The 24,407-nt window shown below is 45.5% G+C and overlaps 1 protein-coding gene across 7 annotated transcripts in view; it reads left to right on the top strand.

Moving 5' to 3' along the window:
* Positions 1 to 24,407, top strand: part of LOC6540971 (protein split ends) — a 48,346-nt gene that overhangs the window by 20,234 nt on the left and 3,705 nt on the right. For 2 of the 7 annotated variants that reach the window (XM_015159753.2, XM_026979608.1), the window contains exons 1-5: positions 7,648 to 7,801; positions 8,625 to 9,967; positions 10,042 to 11,010; positions 11,076 to 11,902; positions 12,234 to 24,390. In XM_015159753.2, coding sequence (XP_015015239.1) covers positions 7,773 to 7,801; positions 8,625 to 9,967; positions 10,042 to 11,010; positions 11,076 to 11,902; positions 12,234 to 24,390 — 15,325 coding nt within the window. In that variant the 5' untranslated portion in view covers positions 7,648 to 7,772. Of the gene's footprint in view, positions 1 to 7,647; positions 8,317 to 8,624; positions 9,968 to 10,041; positions 11,011 to 11,075; positions 11,903 to 12,233; positions 24,391 to 24,407 lie in introns of those variants that run through there. The other 5 variants (XM_015159751.2, XM_026979609.1, XM_026979607.1 and 2 more) reach the window with 5 other exon arrangements.

Consider the following 24,407-nt stretch of genomic DNA (forward strand, 5'->3'; position numbering starts at 1 on the left):
AGTATTTCTTGATGCGTGCTCATTGCACTTGACTTGAACAACTGCTGACAGCTGGAAAACTATATACACAGTACCTTTAGGAAGTCTGTGAACCAATAGCATTTTAAATATCCATCGGTGTTGTGTGACCCACTTAGCGATTATAATAGATTTTCGAAAACCGGTCATAACAAGGAAATGATATACAAACATGCTGCTATGACCAAGCCCAAAAAGAGACCCACTCTCTAAAATGTCAATAAATCTGGACAAATAATATCCAATTCGGTACACAGATATGTATACGCCGGCTTAAATAAATTAGCAAATAATGCATAGAGGCTAACAAAAATTAATAGAGCTGTTCAAGGTTTTTTAGCGACTTGGCGACTCGTCTTTAAGTCTTATTCGTGGCTCGGGGCTAAACACAAGACAGAAAGCAGAAAAAAATTGATAAAATTGATGGAAGTTTTCAGTTAGGTCAATAGACTCTTTTAGAAATTCAAACTAGTTTTATTACCACCGCTCCTAGTAATGGATTTGTATTAATGTAAATTCAAGGGTCAGAGAGAGCACTAAATTTCTTCTTTTTTTTTTTCATCTATTTTACATTATGAGTGTTAACAAAATATTTAATTCTAACAAAAGATAAATAATTGTTTATCTGTGAAAATATTTTCAAATTCTAGTACGTGTAAAACTTTGCCAACCAAAAAAAGAATGCATATACCAACATTTCGACAAATAAGCAACCGCTACGTGGCAAGTAGTAAATTAACACAAGTCATTCACAACAGCTTAGGTATTTCTAATTTAAATTGCATTCTATGATGTACGTTTATTTAAATTTATAAATGCGTAATAAGAACAAAGCGAAGTTGCTGTGCCAATTTATGATTGTCAATCAGTCTAAGGCCACGCTCAGCTTCTTAACTATGCTAGGTTTATGAACTAAATAAAAGAGTCCAATAAAATGTTGTCCAATTAAGAATACAAAGGTTATACACGTCTTATTTCCAGTGAAGAACTAGGCATATCGGTAGAAATTAGAACGACAATGAATAAAATCAAAACATTATTCAAACATGTGCTAAGAAAATGACTAGATCGACTCGGTTAGTGATCCTGATCAACTACGTATGTATATAGAAGACTACATGTGACATACTTTTCCACGAATTTTGTATAGCCTATTAATCTGCGCATTCTGAGAATAAAGAGTAAAATCGCACATCACTTATGTAACACATTTTAATTGTTTAGTGTTAGAACTCAATTTTCAGCATAAAAAGTGATAAAGGATGAACGGGTTCTATAAGATGGATTTTAACACAATCTTGCCTTAACGCAATACAAACTCTGTAATGGTAGTGCATATAGTGTGCCTACCAAATGCATACCAAATACGCGTGCAATTGTCTTAGTCCGCTACACAAAAGCCCATGAGGATCCAATGAATTACGAAAAATATCGAATTTTTTAGATTTCCCTTGCTCGTTGCAAACTCAAATTTAACAGTATTTTTTATTAATTTTAACAGTATAATTTAATGCACAAACTGAATTGCATCTAACAACACTGCAGTATTTTTAAAAAACTTCAAATAAAATTCCAAATTCAATGCATCAAAAGAGATATTTGAAAATAAATATATAAAAGTGTCAAATTAATTGTTTGCCTTTAACATGGACATGTGAATGAGCCGTTGCCACAGAAAAAGGTTATTGTGTATCTGTGTTTCATGAATTGCAACGTTACATAAAGTTGTACATACGCCCCTATTTTCCCGATTCCGCTTTCGAGTTATTAATTATTTGTTTAATCTTTTTAATTAAAATAACCAGATGTGTCGGAGAAAAATTCAATTAAAATTAAAATGTAATACTGCCCCGCCCTTTTAAGGTATTGATGGCTTTGTTTTTTGAGGTCTTGCTGCATTTTTGTATTTCACTTACATATGTACGTATACATATATAGCATTACAGAGTTTTCCAAGTTGCCTTTTAAGAATATGGGCCTTGCATCAGCAGAAAGGGGTTTTCGATTCCAAACAATTCTCCGTACTTGTCATTAATGATTGCATATTCAGAATTCATTTCCACATCCACCGTTGTGGAATAAAAACAATCTCGTTTCCCTAAGACTCTCGTGACTATGGTAAAGGGACTATGGATCTTTACCCACCCCCAATTCTTGCCCTTTAATTTATAGTCCTGCCATTATAAGGATATCATGGCTATGGCTGCTGCATCGGAATACTTTGGGTGTGTCCCAAAATCCTTTTCGATGCATTGAAATAAATTGCAGAAAACATTAAATAAAAGAAGTGAAAAGTAAAAAATAACCAAAACCAAGAGAAACTGCAGCTATAATCAATCTTTATGTGGAAATGCTTCATAGACGACAAGAGAAAACGATTTATTTGTTCCCCAAAAGAATATATATATCTCTTATTAAATTTCAGTTGTATACAAGGGAGAGACAGAGAGGAGCATACAATTAAATTTTACACGCTGATGAATATATCCACCGCACACCCCCATTTCTGTATTTTGCAGTGTATGTATATATGACTTATATAACCAGAACGCCTGCAAGTTTAGATACAGAACACATATACAGCCGTGTCGATTGCAACTGTGAATTTCCCTGGAAAATATTGATCGGAAAATCAATTTTAATTAAATTGTCAGCCCCCCAAAGGAGGTGATTATGTATCCCATTCGCAATGTGCGTTTGTATCCGTATCCAGTGGATGTGTATTTGCATCTCCGTGCATGTAATTGCATTGCACTGCCGCCTGTTTTCACATGAATGGTTTTGGCAAACAAAGTTTACGATTTTGTCGCCATTGGACTCCGTTTTCGCCAAATCGAATTAAGTTAAATGCATCCAAACTAGTTACGACTAACCAGAACGAATATAAATGGCGCAGAAAATGCCGAATTCAGTTTCCCCAACTCGAATCCTTGATTTAATTAGAGGGTATTAATTTAAAGAAGAGTAATCAAAAGTCGCAGTTAAGTTCATTTAGTGATGTTAATCGGTTTTCAATTTGTAAATTCGTCCGTTGTTAGTTGTGGGAAAATTGATTAAATTCTTATTTGGTTCAAAGCAAATACTCTAAATTGTTTTTATGAATTATCAAAAAGGTTCTAGGTTAGTTAAATATATTATAGAAGTTTAAATTTTTATACCCGTTACTTGTAGAGTAAAATGGGGTATAGCAGATTTATTGGAAAGTATGTAACCGGTAGAAGGTAGTGTTTCGGACTCTTATTATTGATCACAAACCGCGCACAACTGACCAAACTTAAACATTTTTTTTTATTTAAGTTGTAATATTTGAATTGGTCATTTCATTTATTTTATTATTTTTCGTCTTATTATTTTTTTTTTTTAGCGATATGTCAAAAATATTGAAATTTCTACTTCGCATTCGCCCTAGCTGAGTAACGGGTATCTGATAGCCAAGGAACGCGTTCTTCCTTGTTTTCAATAAATAAGAGTGCCAACATGGCATTAGTTTACTCAATTCATTTATATGTGGTAATTTGATTACTTTGCATTGCATGCTAAGGATCTGACGAAGGTGGCTTGTTTGCATCTTGAAACATTTGATAACATGTGTATTAAACTACACATTTAGAGGCGTAAGGAAACAACAGGCGTAAAATCCCCGGTAGTGATATTGCTTATACCCATTTCATCAGAAGCAGCATGATAAGAAACCCCAATGCATGTGGAACAGCAAAGTCCACTTGATATTCTTATTGCCGGCCGGCATAGGCTCTAGAGATTCTGTGACGCAAAGAAAGAGGGCAGAAAGGCTACGGAGAGGGCGCGGCAGAACTACTTCCTGTAAAACTCAACATGGCGTCGCCAGTGTCTTTAAAACTGCTTTCATTTTCGATTCCACGACCCCGTTTTCAAGCAATCCTAGCCTCTAAGTTAGAAAGGCTGCTTTTTTTTCTAGCTTCTGATGTTTTCTTTCATTTTTTTACTTTAATCTTTTAGTGATTTTATTGTGGCAATTTATCCTGTTGTTGTTTATAGGGGGCCCTGCGGCTGTGGGTGGCAGCCAGGATATGAAAGATAACAAATGTCCTGGCCCTTTATATATATATATTCCAAGTATGTAACGTAGTCTGTAGCATTTTCTGTCCAGATTATGTACTGGAATTCAGAGCGCGCATGCGCAATACGTTGGTAAATTCTCTGCCCTTTTCCGGATTTCCTCCTTGTTTTCTCTCCCAGCTAAGGCACTCGCCTTGCATAAGTTTCATTCAGTGGTTTGAACCGGCCTGGGAGGAAAGTTAATCTGTGCTCCTAGCCCTGCTTGTTGTTGTTATTTGTAGCCCCTACCATTTTGCCACCCACTTTTTTGCCGCTTCCGGTTGCGTCACTTTGGCTTGGGTAAGCAGAGCCGCGAATTTTTTCAGAACTTCCCCTGGTTTTCCTTGCCGTTCGTTACTTCAACTTTTATTCAACTTTGCCCTCTGAGTTGTCGCAGACCTCACACACACATCACACCAATTCACTTGAGATTTCTACTTTAATTGAGGTCGCCAGTTGAAGTAACTAATACTTTAATTTGCTGGAGATGTCTATATTATTCTAAACAATATTACTAATAAATATAGAATATCCCAATTTCTCAGTTCCGAAACGCACTGCCCATTGGAAACTGCATTCTTATTTTCCATTCGAATTCAACTTTCGGGGCAGTTGTTATTTTGAAATGTTGCAGTTCTACTGCGTTATTTAGATAAACTCAAGCTAAAATGTTGTTAAAACGATGAAGTTATTGTGATATTTATTCGTTCTTTTTAATCGCATTTCATAAAAATATTTTGGCACTAAGATCGCCTACTTTTTTAATCTAACATTTATTAATTCTATGGTGGCTTTCGTTTTACAAGCTTATATATAATATAACATATATGTAATATTCTTAATGTTCTAAAATGGGAAATTGTCCTGAAATCAGTAATTATTCCCATCGAATATTAAAGATCTGTTATCAACTTTTGGTTCTTCTGTCTCCTGTTCCTTTGAAATGTTTATCTAATTCCTTTAGCAAACTGCAATGCTTACGTCCTGTCATTCCCGTGTCCTTCAACTTTTGCATTCTACAGGGGTCCGCTTATGCTTCTGTAAGTTCTACTCCTGCCTGCTCTTCCAACTTCTACTGCCAACTCCCTGATGTTGATAAATTTCACGCCCTGAGGGAGACGAGTGTAGAGAATGTTCTCCGGTTCAAATTACTTTGACTGCAGTCAGTGGGGAAATGATAGGGCAACTTCGTCCGGCAATGATTGAAAATAAGACTAAAAAGGGTTACAGAAATTTCAACTCTTATGTAAATGGTAGTGTGAATGTGTACGGAATGCGGGAAAATCCTGCAGGCTAAGTACATACGAGGCTTCCTTCTCTTATGTGCCAGGGAAGCCAAATATACACATAAATAACCTCAAACAAGGACGTTCGGTGAGAAACTTTTGCCGGGACAATGACTGGGAGTTTTGTGGGGCGGCTATCCAACTAACCGATGGTACACTAAAAATAATGCTTTAAAAGTTTATCATAAATTTTCTATTTAAAACTAGTTTTTTGACAAAGGGTAAAGTGATAATTCACTGTTAATACCGTCTTCAGCTGTTCGGTTTGTATTTGAACTTTTCGTTTAAAGTATCAAAATTCGTATAAAACCTTAGAGTATACCGCTGCTTTGGTTTGTTTTTCACTTCACCGACTATTCGGCCATTTACTGCGCAGTCATCTTCTTGGACATGTATTACATAAGCTCTCCCGCAACCACAGTAGCACTGCAAGCATGGCAGTAATGCAATTTACAGACGCCCAAAAATGTCCACCCACCTTCGAGGTTGTTGTTCAATGGGCGGTTTTGGGCGACGGCGCTTCTTCGACTGGCCGCAAGCTCGCCTCCGCCAACCGCCTCCCGTTTTCTCCTGGGCGCAACAAATGTTGCGCAGTAATGTTGTTATTACTGGCGTTGTTGTTGTTCTCGTTGTCGTTGTTTTGGTTGGTGTGGCCCTGCAATTCCTTGAACCGGGCGCTCTTTTAGCTGAATTGATTTTTCCGATGGCCTCAACTGCGCATGCCGGACAATCATTCTCCTCTGCTCATCATACACCCTGTTCCGCCTCCGAACTGCGTTTTCCTTAAACAGCACATACATTTTCATAAGGTAAATATCTTTTCGGACCATCTCTTAGCAAAGCTCAAAATATAAGTTATTTTATATAAGAATTTACCATAAATTTAGTAAAGACTGTACCACACTTCACTGCCACCGGCCTGAGTTAGGCCCCGAGCTATGTGCACCACAGCCACTTTGTCTGGCACGTCCTCTGCTGCTGCAGTCGAATTCTCTGCCTCTGCCTCTGCTTCTGTCGCTGCTCGCCAAATGCTGTGACCTGAGCAGAGGGCTGGAAACTGCAGCATTCAGCTCCACAACCACCACCACCATCCCTGTGCATATACTCAGTACATATGTACATGCAGTAAACAGTTTCTTCCTGCTGCATGATGCGTTTGGCCATATTCTAAGTGCTGTAGCTTAAAGCGCTTAATGCGGCTTTAAAAAATATTCATTCCAGCAGCTTCTGAGGGCTTGAGATCAGCGCAGCCTAGCTAGGATGGCTTCAATTCATCAGCTTTGGCATTATATGCGGTCGAAATATGATCTGGTTCTGGCTAAATAGGGATTACGATTTTTGCTATATTCTATATAAGTCAGAGCTGTCACGGCAATATTAAATACTTGTCGAAGAACACTCATAATCATAACAATCGTAATTATAAAAAAATGAGATCATAAGAAAATATTGGTACCTACAATACCTACAAGAATGTATGAATATTTCTTTTAAATTCTGTACACTGTTATTCAAGTATTGTCTCTGTAATTTAACGCGTTTGTGATCATTCTACAAAATATCTATCTAAGTAAATGCGATCTAAGCATAAAATCTTGAGTATCCGACAGATACTAAGAAAACGTCTCACACGGTGGTTTCGTTTTTAAAAGCCGTCAAAAACTGGTACTATTAAATAAGCGGTTGCTTTTTGCCACTATATTATTTTTAGTAGGAAATTTATTCTTTTAACCCGAGAACGATGTACAACTGAACCCGTTGTCCATTCAATAGACTTTTTTGGAATGAAACGAGCCTTTTGCGCATTAATTTATATGGGGGTTGATTTTTGCGTCTGTAATCGCATTGTATCTCGTAATTTCAGGTAACAACTTTTATATTTTTACCTGCCCTCTTCCGAGTTTCATTCGGTTTACAATTATACAATTTTTACCACTATGAAAAATGGAAATTTAGTTCTTATCAAAACAAAATTTTAATAATTTATTTTAAACAAAATGAAAAACATCTGGTTAGATAACTTGTTTTGTTACAAATAGCTGTTTTAAAGGGTATCGTGGTGTTGTGACCCAAAATTTGAAAGAGTTTATGTTATGTTAGTAATAAATACAACTAAACGTAAACAAAAAATTCAACAACGTAAGAATAAGGTGCAGCCAAACAAAATAAAAAGTTATTTGAAAAGAAACAATAAATGGCTCTGGAAAAATGTACAAGAGGAATTTGACACGATTTTTACATGATTCTACGTTAAGGGGTTACGTTACGCCAAAGAGTGGCTTACGTTACGGTAGTAACAGACAGTCTGGCAGCTCTAAACGCGAATATCGGCACAAAATGAAATCGGTGGTCAGTGAGCGAAATGAGCTGAGGTGACGAACTATTTATTAAATGAAGAGCAAATCGCAAAGACAAATAACGTAAGGCAAGCCTTAAACCGTGCTATAGTGGCGGAATAATAAAATATTTAACATTTAAAACCGGTTGGTTTTTAATAAAGCAACAAAGAAAAACGTGGCTCTCCCGGTCCCGGCTTTTTTGCTTCTGTGTTTGTACTTCTTCGTAGCAGTGTACGTGTGTGCAAACGCATCAGTGTGTGAGATATTTGTTCGTATGTGTAGCCGCGTAAACAGACGCAGACAAATAAAGGAAGAAGTTGGCGGATTAAGTCGCACGTCAGTTTATTTGGCGCCCGTTTATTTATTTGACCAAGTGAAATTTTTCTTAGTGCCGATTTATCAATAGTAGTAAGAAGAAATCAGAAACAGATAAACGAGAAAAGCGATAGATTCGGTAAATTCTCGATTCCCGATGCTAGCACTAAATCTTGGGGCGCCCAATTCTGGGGCTGAGAAATTAAACCTCGATTACCAATGTAGCAAAGTTTACAACGACAACGATTTTCCAAGCGAGAACCGATAAATAATATGCGAAGGTGGGTTAATATTCTGGCAAGCATCATGAACATTGGTAATGCGATGAACATTGCTCATAAAGAGCAAAACAAAGTGGTTGAAATAACTGTGATCGATTAACATGGCAACCCTAATTCAATATATTTATTGTGTATATATACATACATATGCACAATATGTACATGTATATGTTTTTATATAAATAATATATTATATTATAATGCCCTAAAATTAAAATATATTTTAGCCTTTACATTATTTGATCACCATAACAAATACATTTATTATATGTGTTACTAAAAGTTATCTTTGTTCTACATTATTTTAGGTCTACAGAGGAACCACCGACAAACAGCTTCGAACGGAATTATTACGACCGCACCAACAGCCGCTTAGTCACTCAGTATCAAGCGAACAACTCAACTTCCTTGGCCAATTCCAACTCAAACTCCAGTCCCTCGTCCGTGAGCGCCTCCGGGTCAGTCTTCGCATCGGCGGCAGGAGGGTCTTCCGAGAGATCGCGCAACCGAGATCGCCCGTACAGGAATGGTTCTGCCAGCGTTCAAGGCGGCGGCATCAACAGCAGCAACACGACGACGACGACGACAGCAGCCTGCACAGCTGGAGCTGGAGGATCTGGATCGGGAGCAGCTGGAACTGGGACTGGAGGTTTGGTAGGCTCAGGACCTGGGGGAGTACCACAGGCGCTAGGCGACCGCAGCAGCACCCAGAATATCCACCAGAACCATCAGAGCGCGCGGGTGGCTCCACCACAGTCATGGTACGAAGCCGCCACTGCTGCAACGACGGCCCAATTGAAAAGTTCTGGTGGCAGTGGCAATGCCGGCGCCTCAGCAGCCGTGGGCTTCACAATGAGCAGCTCACCGATCAACCATCATCACCACCAGCATCCGCATCTTCAGAATCCTCAACACCCGCACTACAGCAGCAGTCCAGTAGTAGGAGCCGGATCTTGTCCCTCCACTGCTCAAGGACAGCTACAGATTCAGTCGCAATCGCAGACCACGGCAGTGCATCGAAGCGTGGCCTATGCGGGAAGTGCTGTGGATGACTCACTGAACCCCGCCACCTCACGAAATATGCTTCTGCACAGCAGCAAACTCAATAAGCTACTTAAGGGGGCAGGAGCAGCGGGAAGCGGAGGAGAACGCTCTGGTTCGGAATCACCAGGAAGAGCTGGAGGAGCTACTCCTTTGACTACGACAAGTACAATCACAAACAATAGTTTTAGTAGTAATAGTTTAAATAATACAATAACCACGGCGACTCCCACAATGCCCACGATAGCATCTGGAGCAGCAGGATCGGTGGGGTTAGGATCTGGAGCAGAAGCGGGAGTAGGTTCCAATTCCGGTTCCGGAACAGCCAGCGGTGACATTCTAAATGTCGCCGCTGTTTTGGCCGCCGCCGTGGACAATGGGGTGCCAACGCATCCGATCCGGACGCGACACAACCTGCACGGACGCAGCACCACCTCCTCCAGTCGCTCGCACTCGCGCTCACCGAGTAGCTATAGCAGTTCGCACAGCTCCTCTTCCTCATCGCACTCCTCATCCCACTCGCACGCGTCCAGTCCCGTCCAGTCTTCGGGCAATTGTGCGATGGCAGAGGGGCGCAGCGGTCGCACCCTTCAGTCTGTCGCAGTAACCAGTGAGTATTAATAATCCGATCATTCAAAAAATATTAGAAAGATTTCTAATTAAATGTCTGCTTTACTCCTACAGGCAACTCAAATCCCAGTGGCACAGCTGGCACTGTCAGCAGTGCAGGCGTCGGAGGAGGATGTGGCTCCAGCTCATCTTCAAGCAGTAGCTCTAGTTCCAGCGGATCCTCCTGTCTGACGGCCAATCCTGTCGTGCATTCCGAAGACAACCGCCCGCTAGCGATACGTGTCCGCAATCTGCCCGCCCGTTCCTCGGACACATCTCTCAAGGATGGTCTATTTCATGAGTACAAAAAGCACGGCAAGGTTACGTGGGTTAAGGTTGTAGGACAAAATTCTGAACGCTATGCTTTGGTTTGCTTTAAGAAGCCGGATGACGTTGAAAAAGCGTTGGAGGTCTCTCATGACAAACACTTCTTCGGTTGCAAAATTGAAGTGGAACCGTACCAGGGCTATGATGTCGAGGACAACGAGTTTCGTCCCTACGAAGCCGAACTGGATGAGTATCACCCCAAGTCGACAAGAACACTCTTTATCGGGAACCTTGAAAAGGACATTACTGCCGGCGAACTGCGTGGTCATTTCGAGGGGTTTGGCGAGATTATTGAGATCGATATCAAGAAGCAGGGCCTGAATGCATATGCCTTCTGTCAGTATTCAGACATTGTCTCGGTCGTAAAAGCAATGCGCAAAATGGACGGTGAGCACTTGGGTAGCAACCGAATAAAGTTGGGCTTCGGAAAATCCATGCCCACCAATTGCGTCTGGATCGATGGTGTGGGCGAGAAGGTCTCCGAGTCGTTTCTTCAGTCGCAGTTTACACGGTTTGGGACAGTTACTAAAGTGAGCATTGACAGGAACAGACAGTTAGCTTTGGTTCTGTACGACCAAGTGCAGAACGCCCAAGCCGCGGTAAAGGATATGCGTGGAACGATCTTGCGGAACAGAAAGCTGCAAGTGGATTTTGCATCTAGAGAGTGTCAGGACGCATTTTACGATAAGCAAGAGAAACAGCAACAACAAAGTTCGGGTAAATATAATCGTTTGCAAATTTAATTAAATTCAAAAACTAATTTATGCAATCCTCTCATCTAGGTTCTAACTCGCGCTTTAGTCGCTATGAGTCGAGCGCCTCCTCTTTGCAATCTCGATCTCGCGCATCTTCCTTTAGCCGCCATCAGAACAACTCCAACGATGACTGCTCTCCCGTCAACACGCCAGGAGGAGCAAGCAGCGGAGCCTCCAGCGCGAGCAATTTAAATAACCAAAGCACCAACACCATCATCATTTCAAATATTGGTACTAATGCCTGCAGTGCGATGCCGGCTCCCAGCTTGGCGTCCGCTATAGTCAGCTGTAATACCAACTCCTCCGGGACAGTGTCAGCAACCACATCCATGCCTTCAGCGGTTAGCTCCTCTTCAAGTTCAATGCCTATGTCTCCGGCCGCTCTGGCCCAAAGGCATCGAATGGTTCGTAACGCGCGTCAAACCGTCGACTGTGACTTCAATGAAGTGGGTCGCCTGCGGTTTCGTAGCTCCGAGGAGAAAGCTGGAGGTGCAGGAAATTCCACGCAGTTTGAAGATGTCCGCTGTGATTCCCCAGTAACCGCTCGACAAGGTACAGGTGTAAATTGTTTTACTGGACTTACAGGAGCCGTTGGAGAATCCATCGATGGAACGTTAAACAACAATCAAACTGCGGGTGGAACTGAAGGGTTTACTGGATCCGGCAGCAGCATTCTCAGCAGGAGACGTTGCGGTAAGACACCCAAAGACTTGCACCCCGTGCACAATCAACGTTTCCAATTGGCAGAACAAGTTGAGGAATGCCCGTCCAGTGGTGATGAGGGCGTGGTCAGTCCGCGTAAGCGCATCAAAATGGATTACCATCATCACCACCATCATTCCAATGCCAGCGGGGTAAGTACATATTTAAACAAGGATACGACTTGTTCCACGGTTTAAATGGACAGGCTTCTAAGTTAGTTTACATGAACAAAATTGTGATAAGCCGCTGTTGCTAATTTCGTAATAGAACATTTTTAATACCCTTGAAAGGTACCAACAGCCAAATCCATATATCCGCGTCCGTCCGTCTATTTTTAGGAACTGTCGAAAAAGATTGTTGTCAAAGCTTGCTTCCTTTCTTCTTCTGCTTTTTATGCTAAACCAATTAAACCGGCACAGTTTCAATACCTCTTCCTTTCAAATCTAAAAACAACTCCTTTTTGTTAATATCCTTTTAATTTAGGTGGAGTCCACTGGCGAGCACAGCAGCATTAATAAGCCAAACCCTCTCTCCCTGTCCAACTGTGATGTGATACACGATCCGCTAAACCGCAAAAGCGAGATCCGAAGGGTCTCCGAGACCCCAAGTGGTTCCCCAAGCATGAAGTTCCCTGGTCACCTGCCTTCGGCTCCCCCATCAATGATGCTCAGCTGCCGGCGCCCGTCCATCGATGTGGGAGCTTTGTCGGCGCTCTCTAGTTCCTCGGCTTTCCGGCACGGAATCGTTGGAGCTAGCAGCATGGATCAGCAGCACATGATGAATGCCTCGCTGGCTGCAAAGAGAAGACGAGTGACCACTACTATGCAACAACCCAGCTCATCCTCAACAACTAATAGTGCTAGTGGGTCTGGATTGGGTGGGATAAGTAGTCTAACTCCTGCGGATGACTACCATCATCATGTCTCCAGAGGCAGGGGACATCAGCTACATTCCCATCACTCACACGAAGCTAGCGGTGGCGAAAGTGCGGATGGATCTCGCCCTGGTACGCCGCTGTGTGATGAGCGACCTGAAGTGCTGCCCACAGAGCCACGTCGATTGCCTCCGCCCAGAGAAAGAGTTCGGGAGAGAAACAGGGATGTGATGTGGCTCCCTCTTCCGAAATTCGGAGTGCTTTTCTTCCAACAACAGCAGTCGCGAGGCATTGGAGGAGGAGCGGGAAACAGCTATCTGCAGCAGCAACTGGGAGGAGGATCCTCCGGAGGGTTAGGGGGCGTAGGAGCTGCTTCCTCCTCGGCATGCTCCCTTAACAACTCTAGTCTTAACGCCAGTCAGGGGATGGGCTCCTGTTCTGGATCCACATTCCTGCCCAGCCCATCCTCGCGATATTGGCGTTCTTCTTCACACCACCAAAATCAGCAGCATAATCACCAACAACAGTCGCAGCAATTGCACGGATCCTCATCTTCCAACACTTGCTTGATGGCTAGTCCAGCACGTCCACGATCACTGAGTTCCAACTCCAGCGATTCGGATGTACCTGGCCAAAATGCCGGAGGAAGTCCTTCACTGGATGAAAGACTGCGCAACTTTGAGGAAAACTATGAACGATGGTCTGGGGGAAGCAGTAGAGAACATATTTCCGGTCATACACCCTCTAGTGTCACGCCTTCATGGCAGCTCTCCATGCACATGAATTTGGGTACTGGTCTAAACTCTCATCAGACCAGCTCGGGATCCGGAAATAGCAACAGTTCAAGTGGCACAGTATCCAGTTCAGCGAGCAATTCACGGCACAAGTTTTTGGATATAGATGAGCTGCAGCCCTCGGACATTGTCAAATCTGTGCTGGCCAAGAAAAGCGTTTTTGATGACGATTTTCAACGACTAAATAAAAACCAATGGTACGATCCAACCAGCTCTGATTTCGCATTGGGATCGAGTTCCAATATCGTTGCAGGATCTTCACTGATCGCTAATGTATCCCGACATCCTGGCGGGCCATGCAGCGGAAACACCTCACCTGCTTTGCCCAATCTCGCGGCTACCAAGACCACTCCAATTATTGGAAGCTGTAGTGGTGGATTGGGCAACTCAACATGTAGCAAATCGGCAGGATTGCTTCAAAGACTAAGTAGCTTGTCGCCCATGAACTCTCCTCAAGCTTCGATGTCTCCCTACAACAGCCCATCGCCCTCGCCTTCGGTGGGTGGAGTTACAACCGCAAGCCTCGGTCAACTTACCAAACCTGCAGCACCAGGGACGGCAAGTGCAGGACTCAGTGGGGGAACTGCTGTCTCCTCATCCTCACCAGCAGCAAATTCGGGACCCACAAAGGGATTGCAGTATCCGTTTCCCAGTCACCCGCCTTTACCGAACACCGCTGCGCCTCCTCCAGCTGTACAGCCTGCACCTCCACCTCTTCCGGAAATGGGAAAACCATCTAGGTTAGCTGGCCAGAGTTCTGGAAGCAGTCTTACGAAGAGCTTAAGCGTGCCAGATGGTCCTCAGTCATCGCCAGCGAGAGTTCAGCTTCAGAAATCTGCTTCAGTGCCAGGTAGTACAAACGTAGGCACCACAAGCAGCTCTTCCTTGGAATCAGCAACAGCTACTGTGGATACATCTGCACCTATTTCATCAACAACGTCCAACGGTAACAGTTCCTTAGCCTCAGCAGCGATACACGTACAAAAGCCACAACAGCCGACCTTTGGCGAGGAAGAGCAGACAAAAAGAAGTGGCACCTCCACATCCCAATCATCGAGTTCCAGCTCTAAGAAGGTCAGCAGCAGCCACGACAAATTGCACAGCAAGCACAACAATAGATCGGAAAGTGACAAGAAAACCAAGAAGTCTGAGAAAAATGCATCGTCCTCTGATAAGCGAAAGAACTCGTCTACCTCCCAGTCCTCCAAGTCAGCTACTCCCCGCATTGAAGACGACTCCAGTGAGGCCGATGAGACGGCGGACAAAGCTGAAAAGAACCAGCGCCATGAAAGAGAGAAAAAGGAGCGTCAGGAAAAAGACAAGCGAGAAAAGGATCTGCGTAAGCAGGTTGAAAGGGAGGAAAAGGAACGTAAGGCTCTGCAGGAGGAAAGAGAAAAGGAAGACCGAAAAGCTAAAGAAGAGGAAAAAGAAAGAGAACGCGAGAAGAAGGCCCAAGAGGATCGCGAAAAAAAGGAAAGAGAAGAGCGAGAGCTTAGAGAAAAGGAGCTGCGTGATAAGGAACAAAAAGAAAAGGAGATCCGTGAAAAAGATCTGCGCGAAAAGGAACAAAGAGAGAGAGACAATAGGGAGAAGGAGCTGAGGGAAAAGGAGATGCGTGAAAAGGAGCAAAGGGAGAAAGAGCTTCACCGCGAAAAGGATCAACGCGAAAGAGAGCATCGAGAGAAGGAACAATCTCGCCGAGCTATGGATGTTGAGCTAGAAGGTCGTGCAGGAAGGATGCGTGAGCTATCTTCGTACCAAAAGAGCAAAATGGATATCACCAGCGAGGTTAGTAGCCTCACCGCAAGCGACTGTCAGCACAACAAGGAAAATGCCATGGACACCATTACTCCAGGAACTCCAAGTGCATCTCCATCAACCCCTTCAGACAACACCTCAAAGGAACGCTCGAGGAAGTTGTCTAGAAATTCCCCAGTTCGCCTGCATAAGAGACGTCTCAGCTCGCAGGAAAGCAACCACAGTGCTGGAGGAGGTGGAGTTTGCGGAGGATCGAGTCATCAAGCTCATCATGAGGATTATGTAAAGCGCATAAGGATGGAGAACTCCCAGAACATCTCGGTTCACAGCAGTAATCAAAGATTAAACGATCGTCGGGACTCCAAGGAACACAAGAGCAGTAGTTCCAAAGAAGAGAAAAATGGTAGTTCACACGTTTCAAGGCCCCACGGTGGTAGTTCCGCCTCGTCCTCAAAACATCACCATCGACGGGATAAACATCATCAAAAAGGCAGTGCCAGTTCCATTGAAACAAACTCCTCCATTGAAGTGGTGGTAGATTCCATTTCCCAAGCCAAGCAGCACATAAATACAAGTGAGGAGGAGCAGCAGCCTCTTCAACCCAAAAGAGAAAAGGAGCGGGAGCACTCCAGTAGTCATGCAAATAGTTCATCTTCTAGGCATAAAAGTAAACGAGATCATCATCACCATCGGGAAAAAAAGCGGCAGTCGGTGGCGGAATCCACGAATACAGATGAAGAGCATACACCACTGCAGCATAATCATAATCCTCACAGGAGAATCTCTGCTGCGGGAAGTGGATCCGCTGGAGAGCTCAGTTCAGCAGCCACTAATACTTCGAGCGGAAAACTCCACCATCAACACCACAGGCGGAGTGTGGAGCGGAAGTCATCACGGGGGTCTGACGAAGGGCATCACTCTTCATCTAAATCGCTTCGCGCCAAACTGATGATGTTGAGCTCGGCAGATTCTGACGACACAGATGATGCCTCCAAGAAGCATTCCATATTCGATATCCCGGATGATTGTCCAAATGTCTCTATGTACGACAAAGTAAAAGCCAGGAGCTGCAAGAATATGCAACGGCAGGCAGAGGAAAAAAAGATCAAGGCGAAATTCTCGCAGCTGAAGCAATCTCGTGCCAAAAAGAAGCGCTCTACTAGCTATGATGGGGACTCGGACACTGAATTCGAGGATCGACAACATCGAAATAGTGGTAGTAGCAGCTTCCATGGTCGTTATCCTGGACTGTCTAGCAGCGATGATGATGACGATGAGGAGACGCACCAACGGCGAATTTCCTCCGATTCGGATGCGGAGCACGGAGATCATGATCAACAGGAAGCAAGCTCAATAGCTGATGCTAACAGAGTACGTCAGATGCAACAGAATTTAAGGAGGCTTTGTGATGGTGATGATAGCTCCGAAGATGAAATCAGGAGGAATGTGATGAAGCATAGCCATTTTGGTAAAAGGAACTCCAACTCCACTAGAATTGCATCTGATTCTGAGTCACAATCCCAGCCGGCTCCTGATTTAACTATTAAGCAAGAGCATCCTACAACTCCTGCTCAGGAAATCAAGCGAGAACAGCTTTCCGACGAAGAACAGAAATTCAAGTCTCGGCATGATTCAAATTCCTCAATAGAGGAGCGCAAATTGAAGACGGAACGAGAGATAAAGAAAGAGCTTGGAGATTTCTATAATTCTTCTGCATACGCCTATACTGGAAAGCTTAAAGAGTACTCTCCAGAAACTCGCAAAAAACACAAAAAGAGCAAGAGACGTTTGAAATCCTCTTCCACAGCGGATACCTCAGCAACTCAAACTCCTTTGGTGGTGACCCCGTTAACGCCTTCCATATTTGATGTTCATTCTTCCTCCGAGTGCAAGACAAAGTTCGATAGTTTTGATGAGCTAAAAACTGAGTGTGCTTCGCTGCCGTTAGAGATTTCAGCCAGCGAAAGGAGGAAGCACAAGGAAAGGAAGGAGAAGAAACGTGAGAAGCTTAGGAACATGACGGAATCCACTGTACCCAATTCGCCTACCACCAATGACACAAGTTCCGAAAAATTAACGAAAGAAGAGCGTCATCGACTTAAAAAGTCAAAGAAATCGAAGAGCCTTGATAGTTCCTCAACTGCCAAAATATACAACTCAGGAGGAGCCCATCCCTCTACTTCACCTTCTTTGCCTGCCACTCCAACGTCAGCGCCTTTGACAGTCCAAACTTCAAAGAGGGGAGAGGATAAGATGGAGTTTATATTTGGCATTATTTCCGATGAAGAAGAATCGCAGTTCCCCGAGCAAGCCGAAACCAATAAGGACACTATACCCAGTTGCGTAACTACTACTGGTCCAATTGTCTCCGCTGCCTTGCAAACGTACAAACAAGAACCTTCCACACCTAACAGCAAGAATGAGGAAGCGCATACCCAATTACCAGTGCACGAGGTTGAACAGCAACAGCAGCTGGAGAGAAGTCGCCTGTCGGGTGGCAGCAGCTCATCTTCTCATGCGGAAAGGGAAAGACATCGGAGAGAGAAGCGCGAGAAAAAGAGACGAGAAAAATCTCAGCGAGAACAGCAAAATCAAACTCACCAGAAATCTTCCAAGGCTGAAACTAAGGTGGATGATGATAACAGCGTAGATATGGATGAAGCAGGGAGGGCTCTAGAGGCTCAACTAATGAGTGACTTTGATACCAAGCCGATTTCAGAAGAAGCCACTCCTTCAACGGCCACCACATATAGATCCGATATGGCGGATGTATTCCGATTCTCTGACAACGAAGACAACAACTCAGTGGAGATGACGAAACAGGGCGTCAAACCGGAGCAGCAGGAGCAGCATAAGAGTAAAGACAAGAAAAAGAAGAAGAAGCGGTCTAAGGAGGAAAAGCAAGAAAAGTTGCTGCAACAACAGCGAAGGGAATCCCTGCCAAATGTGGCTCCCACCTCGTCCGCACCGCCTACTCCTGGAAAGCTTACTGTCAACGTTCAAGCTGCAAGCAAGCATGCAGACCTGCAATTAGACGCCAAGCACGCCTCATCGCCTCCCGTCTGTAAGCCATCTCCAAGTTTACCATGTCTAATTGGTGACGATGACGATGATTTGTTGCACACCCCGAAAGCGAAACCTACAACGCCCTCGAGTCGTGGAAACGAAGCTCTCACTCCTTCGCGAGAGAAACCCCGCCTAATTAGTCCCATACCCAAAACACCAACTATAACCAACAGTTCCATGCTCTCCACTCAGTCTGCAGAAACACCTGTAAGCAGTGGTACAGTGAGTTCCTCTTCTGCTTTGGCTACCACTCCTACATCTTCAACAGCAGCGGGAGCCAGTGCAGCAGTAGCTGCAGCCCCCGGATTAGATAATTCGCCTACTAGTGCTACCGCTCAAAGCAAGAAGAAGGAAAGCTTCATTCCCGGGTTCGATGGTCAGCTTGACGATAGGATTAGTGAATCGGCCGTGCAATCCATTTCCGCAGAATTACATGCAACATCCTTACTCGATAACATGACAGATGAGCCTAAAATTCCGGTGGCTTCCCCTCCACGCGCGACAAAACCTTTGGATAAGTTAGAGGAAAGCAAGTCCCGCGTGACCATCTCTCAGGAGGAGACTGAGAGTGCCGTATCCGCCCTATTGGGGGAAAGTTTTGGAACTTCCTCTACGACGGATTACTCACTCGATGGCATGGATGAAATGAGCTCTGTAAATGAATTGGAAACACCAACTTTAGTCATAGCAGAACCCGATGAAGAGGCAGCTTTAGCCGCAAAAGCGATCGAAACCGCTGGAGAGCCTGCGTCCATTCTGGAGGAACCCGAAATGGACCCCGAAAGAGAGGCTGAACCAGACGCCGATCCTGAGCCAGAAATTGAGTCAGAACGTGTCGTTGAGGTCTTGGATCCAGAAGAACTCAACAAGGCAGTACAAAGCTTAAAACACGAGGATATGATGGACATCAAGGCCGATACTCCGCAGTCAGAAAGGGATCTGCAGATTGATACGGACACAGAAGAGAATCCCGATGAAGCGGATAGCAGTGGACCTAGTCTTAAGATTGATGAGACTGTTCAGAGCTCATCGTCGCCGGAAAAATCCATTAGCAATAGCAGTCCTACTCTCAGAGAAACACCGAATATAGACATACCTAACGTAGAGTCTAAATCGAAGCTCAGCAAGGAGTCCGCCCCGCAACCTTCCGTGATTACTAAGCTGCCATTTTTGGATCCACCAAAAACAGTGCCCGCAGGCTTATCCTCTTCCCCTGTTAAGATTGAACCACCAACTATCAGCAAACTCCAGCAGCCTTTGGTTCAGCCTGTGCAGACCGTCTTGCCTGCACCGCAGTCAGCGGGAAGCGGCGTAAATCCAAATTCAGTCATCAACTTGGATCTGTCCAATGTGATGAGCAGTTGCTCAAGCTCGAGTGCTGCGTCTACTACAGCTTCAGCATCTGCATCCATATCATTTGGAAGTCCAACTGCAAGTCAGAATACCATGCCGCAGGCTTCAACTCCCAAGCAGGGTCCAATGACACCCCAGCAAACAATCCGGACACAATCCTTGATTATGCAACCGCCAACGATATCTATACCAGAACAAACGCCTCACTTTGTGGTGCCCCAAATGGTGTTGTCTCCTCAGCAGTCACATCATCCTCAGCAACCTGGAACTTATATGGTTGGCATTCGGGCCCCATCTCCGCACAGTCCGCTTCACTCACCAGGTCGTGGTGTAGCCCAAAATCGCCTGGTGGGTCAATTGAGTCCTGTTGGGCGTCCTATGGCAAGCCAACCTCCACCTCAGCAACAGGTTCAGCAGGCCCAGCAGCAACATGCGCTAATGACCAGCCCGCAAAGTAGCAACATTAGTCCATTGGCAAGTCCCACGACTCGAGTGTTGGCCAGCAGCAATTCGCCTACCACCAGCAAACTAAACAGTTACCAGCCCAGAACCCAACAGCCACAACAACAGCAGGTACCCCAACAACCTTCGCCGAAATCTGCGGCTGAGGTGCAGACGACACCGCAGTTGATGACTATGCCGCTGCAAAAAATGCCGCCAATACAGGTGCCACATCATCCGACGATCATAAGTAAAGTGGTTACCGTACAGCCTCAACAAGCAACCCAATCGCAGGTGGCTAGTTCGCCTCCCTTGGGCAGCCTTCCGCCACACAAGAACGTGCATGGAAATGCCCACCAGAACCAGCAGCAGCAACATTCGCCACAGGTGATAGCCAAGATGACTGCACATCAGCACCAGCACATGCAGCAGTTCATGCATCAGCAAATGATACAACGACAGCAACAGCAACACATGCAGCAGCAACAACTTCACGGTCAGGCGCAACAATTATCATCAGCCCAGCAGCACCAAATGCAACAGCAGCATCAGGCTCAGCACCACCAACAAGCACAGCAGCAACACCAGACCCAACAACAACATCAAAGTCAGCAACATTTGAATCAACAAATTCATGCCCAACAACATGCGACTCCAAAACCGCATCCAGCTCAGCCGCAGTTTAATCAACAGATTCAGCAACACCAGGCACAACAGCAGAATCAGGCACAACAACAGCACCTACCCCAGCAGCAACATCCATCTCAGCAGCAGTTGAACCAACAACATCAGGCTCAACAACAGCAGCTGCAGCAAATACAAAAGCTACAGCAAATGCACGGTCCCCAGCAACAGCAAAAGTCGCCTCAAGGAGTCGGGCACTTGGGGGTTTCTCCGTCGATATTTGCATCTCAACAACATGGCTCACCGCTCCCTGCGCGAAGTGTGTCTCAGCAGCAACATACTCAACAATTGCCCCACAGTTCGCCTTGTAAACCGAACACTTTGGTTTCTGTTAGTCAGGGAGCCCAGCCCCCCGCCATATTAACAAGAGTTGGACCTCATGCACAGCCAAACCAACAGCAACAGTTGCCACACCAGCAATCGTCGTCAGTTCATCCACATCAGAAGCAGCAGTCCTCGCCAGGAGCAAATCTTCCTCTACAAACGCCTCTAAATGTGATACAAAGTACACCGAAATTAATTGTGCAACAACATATTGTTGCACAAAATCAAGTTCCACCACCGCAAGCTCAAGGGAATGCCATACACTATCCCCAAAACCAGGGCAAGGATATCACGCCACCTGGTCATGTGGAACCAACACAGGCTATGTCAACCCTAAAGACATCGGAAAGTGTCTCGGTGATTCGCACACCCACTCCTACCACAGGTTTGGCGGTAGTCTCGGCAAATACGGTTGGCTCCCTGTTAACTGAGGAGAATCTGATTAAGATTTCGCAGCCCAAGCAGGATGAGTTGATCGAGCAGGACTCCAAGGAAGTTGACAGCGATTACTGGTCAGCTAAGGAGGTAAATATAGACAGTGTAATTAAAAAATTAGATACTCCATTGGCTAGTAAGGATGGAAAGCGAACAGGGGAAATGCAGGCAATTGCACCGGCTCCTATTCCGAATCCGAATCCGCAGCCTGTAAATCATTCTGTGGCCCAAGAGACGCCTCTACCCACTACTTCTATGAGTGTGAACAGCTCAAACGATCATGATACAGAAGACGAGACGGAGACCAGGCAATTGCCGCCTGCAAAGCCAGCTGTACCCACTGTTGGGAGACCTCCAGGAAGGGGAGGCAGCGCCAAGAGAGGACGCCAGCCAAGAGGAGCGAAGAAAGTGGGAGGATTCCCCCTCACCTCGGTGACAGCTGCGCCGCCTGGAGTGGATTCATTGGTAGTGCAACCAGGTGACAATGGGGTGCAAACCAGGCTAAGAAAGCCAGTAACAGCTCCTGTAACCAGAGGCAGGAAAGGACGTCCTCCAAGGAATCTACTCTTGCAGCAACAGCAGCTTCAGCAGCAGCAACTCGATATGCAGCGAAAGGGAATGGAAATAGTGACGTCGGCTACACCTACGACTGCACAGCCAGCACCTATTCCTACCAGTTCTGTGCTGACAGCCGCAGAGAAAAAAGCCAGGAATCAAGCCCTGACCCAGGCGCAAGGACAAAATCAAGTCGCAAGTCAATTAGGAACTGGTCAGGATATCTACGAGTTTCATGAAGACGGTGGTGAAGAGCCCAAGACCAAGACAATCTCTTCTGTTGCCCCCATTGCTGAGGACCAACGACCACGACTCATCCTTACCATCAATAAAACGCAACCCTCGATTAAGAATATTAGTGAAATGGAGCAAACGATGCAGCAGCAGCAGCAACCAGAAGTTTCATCAAATATTGATACAATCGGAGGAGACAACTCAGAGTCTTGTAACACACGCAAATCTCGCCGCCTACAGGAAAAGGAGGATCGCAGCACAGTAGACGATATCATTGAAGATGTGGTGCGAAATACCAACACGCCAACTGGAACAGGACCACATTTGCCCAAAGGCGCACAAACTCCACCACGTCGTTCTGGCAGAAATGCTCAGGCCAAAAAGGCGGATGCGGTACAGATCATTAATGCAGTGGGGCGCCCAAGGCGTTCAAAGGACAGAAAAACAATCGGTGAACAAACTGTAAACTTGGTTGAGGAAGCACCAGCGTCTAATGCAGCGGTTGGCGTAACTTCATCCAGTCTTTTGCCACCATCAGAAGGTGCTGGTGTCGAGCCGCATATGCCCCAATTAGATACGAAGGAAGTGGAACCGGTTCCTGTTGTGGCACCAGTTTCTACACCAGCGCCTGTTAGTGTACCTGTCCCGGTTACCGTTCCTGTGCCAGCCATGGTCCCCGTTAAACCTACAATGCCTCAACATCCTAAGAAGAAAGCTATTGCGGCAGCAGAGATTGAATCCTACCAGGCTATCAACTCATCCATTCCGAGCGGGGGACTGCCAATGCACCAGACGGCCGCTCCTGCCACTCAAAAGATAACAGGTGGGGTAGCGGATGCGGTCAGCAAGGCTCTAGTTGACCCCGTCACGGGAGTCATCACCGCTGGAATGCCCCAGGGCAAGGAGGGTAATCTTCCTGCAGCTACCGCTGCTGCACCTGCCAACAGCAGCAATAAAGACGGTCAAGCAGCTCCTACCCCGCAACTACAACAACAGCAGCAACAGCAACAACATCCGCAACAACCACCACAACAACAAGCTAATTTACAGATAAATACTACTTTGATTCCATCCGGACTTCCAAATCCCATAACAGCCTTAGGAAAATCAGTACAGCTTGAAACGGCGGCAGCAGCCGCTTTGCTGAATAAACCTGTAAGTGTTCTGGTGAAAGGAAACCCCCCGCAGGTTATTCAGCATCCACAACCGCAGCTGGTGGCTCCTCCGAAGCAACCCATCATTCTGCAGCAGAATCCCCTGCCCACTGTGCTACAGCATGCGCAGCATAGCACTGTTAGGCCACCTCAACCACTTAAGGCTCACGTGCTGAATAGGGAAAAGAATATCCAGCAGCAATTGACGCCCACAAAGCAAACAGTAGCTCCTCCACCACAGCATCCACCGCATTCCGGTCACATGCTGCTCACAGATACTACAGGAAATCAACAACTAGTGCAGCCCCAGATCATTGCACGTCACCTGCAGCAGCAACAACATCTTCAGGTCAACGTGCCCCCGCCATCAGCACACTCGCCGCACTCACCAAGAGTTCCTGGCCAGCAGCAACAACTGGGGCCAGGAGCTGCTGGTAGTCCGCAGCAGCAGCCGCAGCAGCAAACGGTGCTGATCAAGCAAGCGGCATCAGCAGCCCCACCGCAAATATTGCATGTGGTCAGCTCAAAGGCGTCGGTGGTGCCTCAGCCGCAACAACAGCAGCTACCACCTACTTCATCAACAGGACCTCACCTGCAGTTGACTAAACCGAACTACAGCTATGCACCCGCTGTTTTGACACCCACTCTGTCAGCCGTTCAGCAGCAGCAACAACAGCATTTGTATAAGCAAAACAATCAACCCAAGGGAGCCCAGGTGCAAATGCCTCCTCACGGAATTATTATGCCCACCCATCCTGGCATGCTACTGCAGCAGAAACTACCAGCACATCTGCAGCCTCAGCAGCATCAATTAAACCCTTCACCGCCGCCTGGCAAGCCGAACCCCGTATTGCACGGTCTGCAGTCTGGACAGATCATGCCAGGAAGTGTGGGCAGTCCACCACCGGTATCAGCTGCAGTCTTGAAATCAGCTCAGCAGCAGGTCAACTCCGTCGTACCAGTAGCTGGTAAGTTGCAGGTTGCC

The sequence above is a fragment of the Drosophila erecta genome, unplaced genomic scaffold (assembly GCF_003286155.1).
Source record: "Drosophila erecta strain 14021-0224.00,06,07 unplaced genomic scaffold, DereRS2 tig00000055-arrow-pilon, whole genome shotgun sequence".
Classification (NCBI taxonomy): Eukaryota; Metazoa; Arthropoda; class Insecta; order Diptera; family Drosophilidae; genus Drosophila; species Drosophila erecta.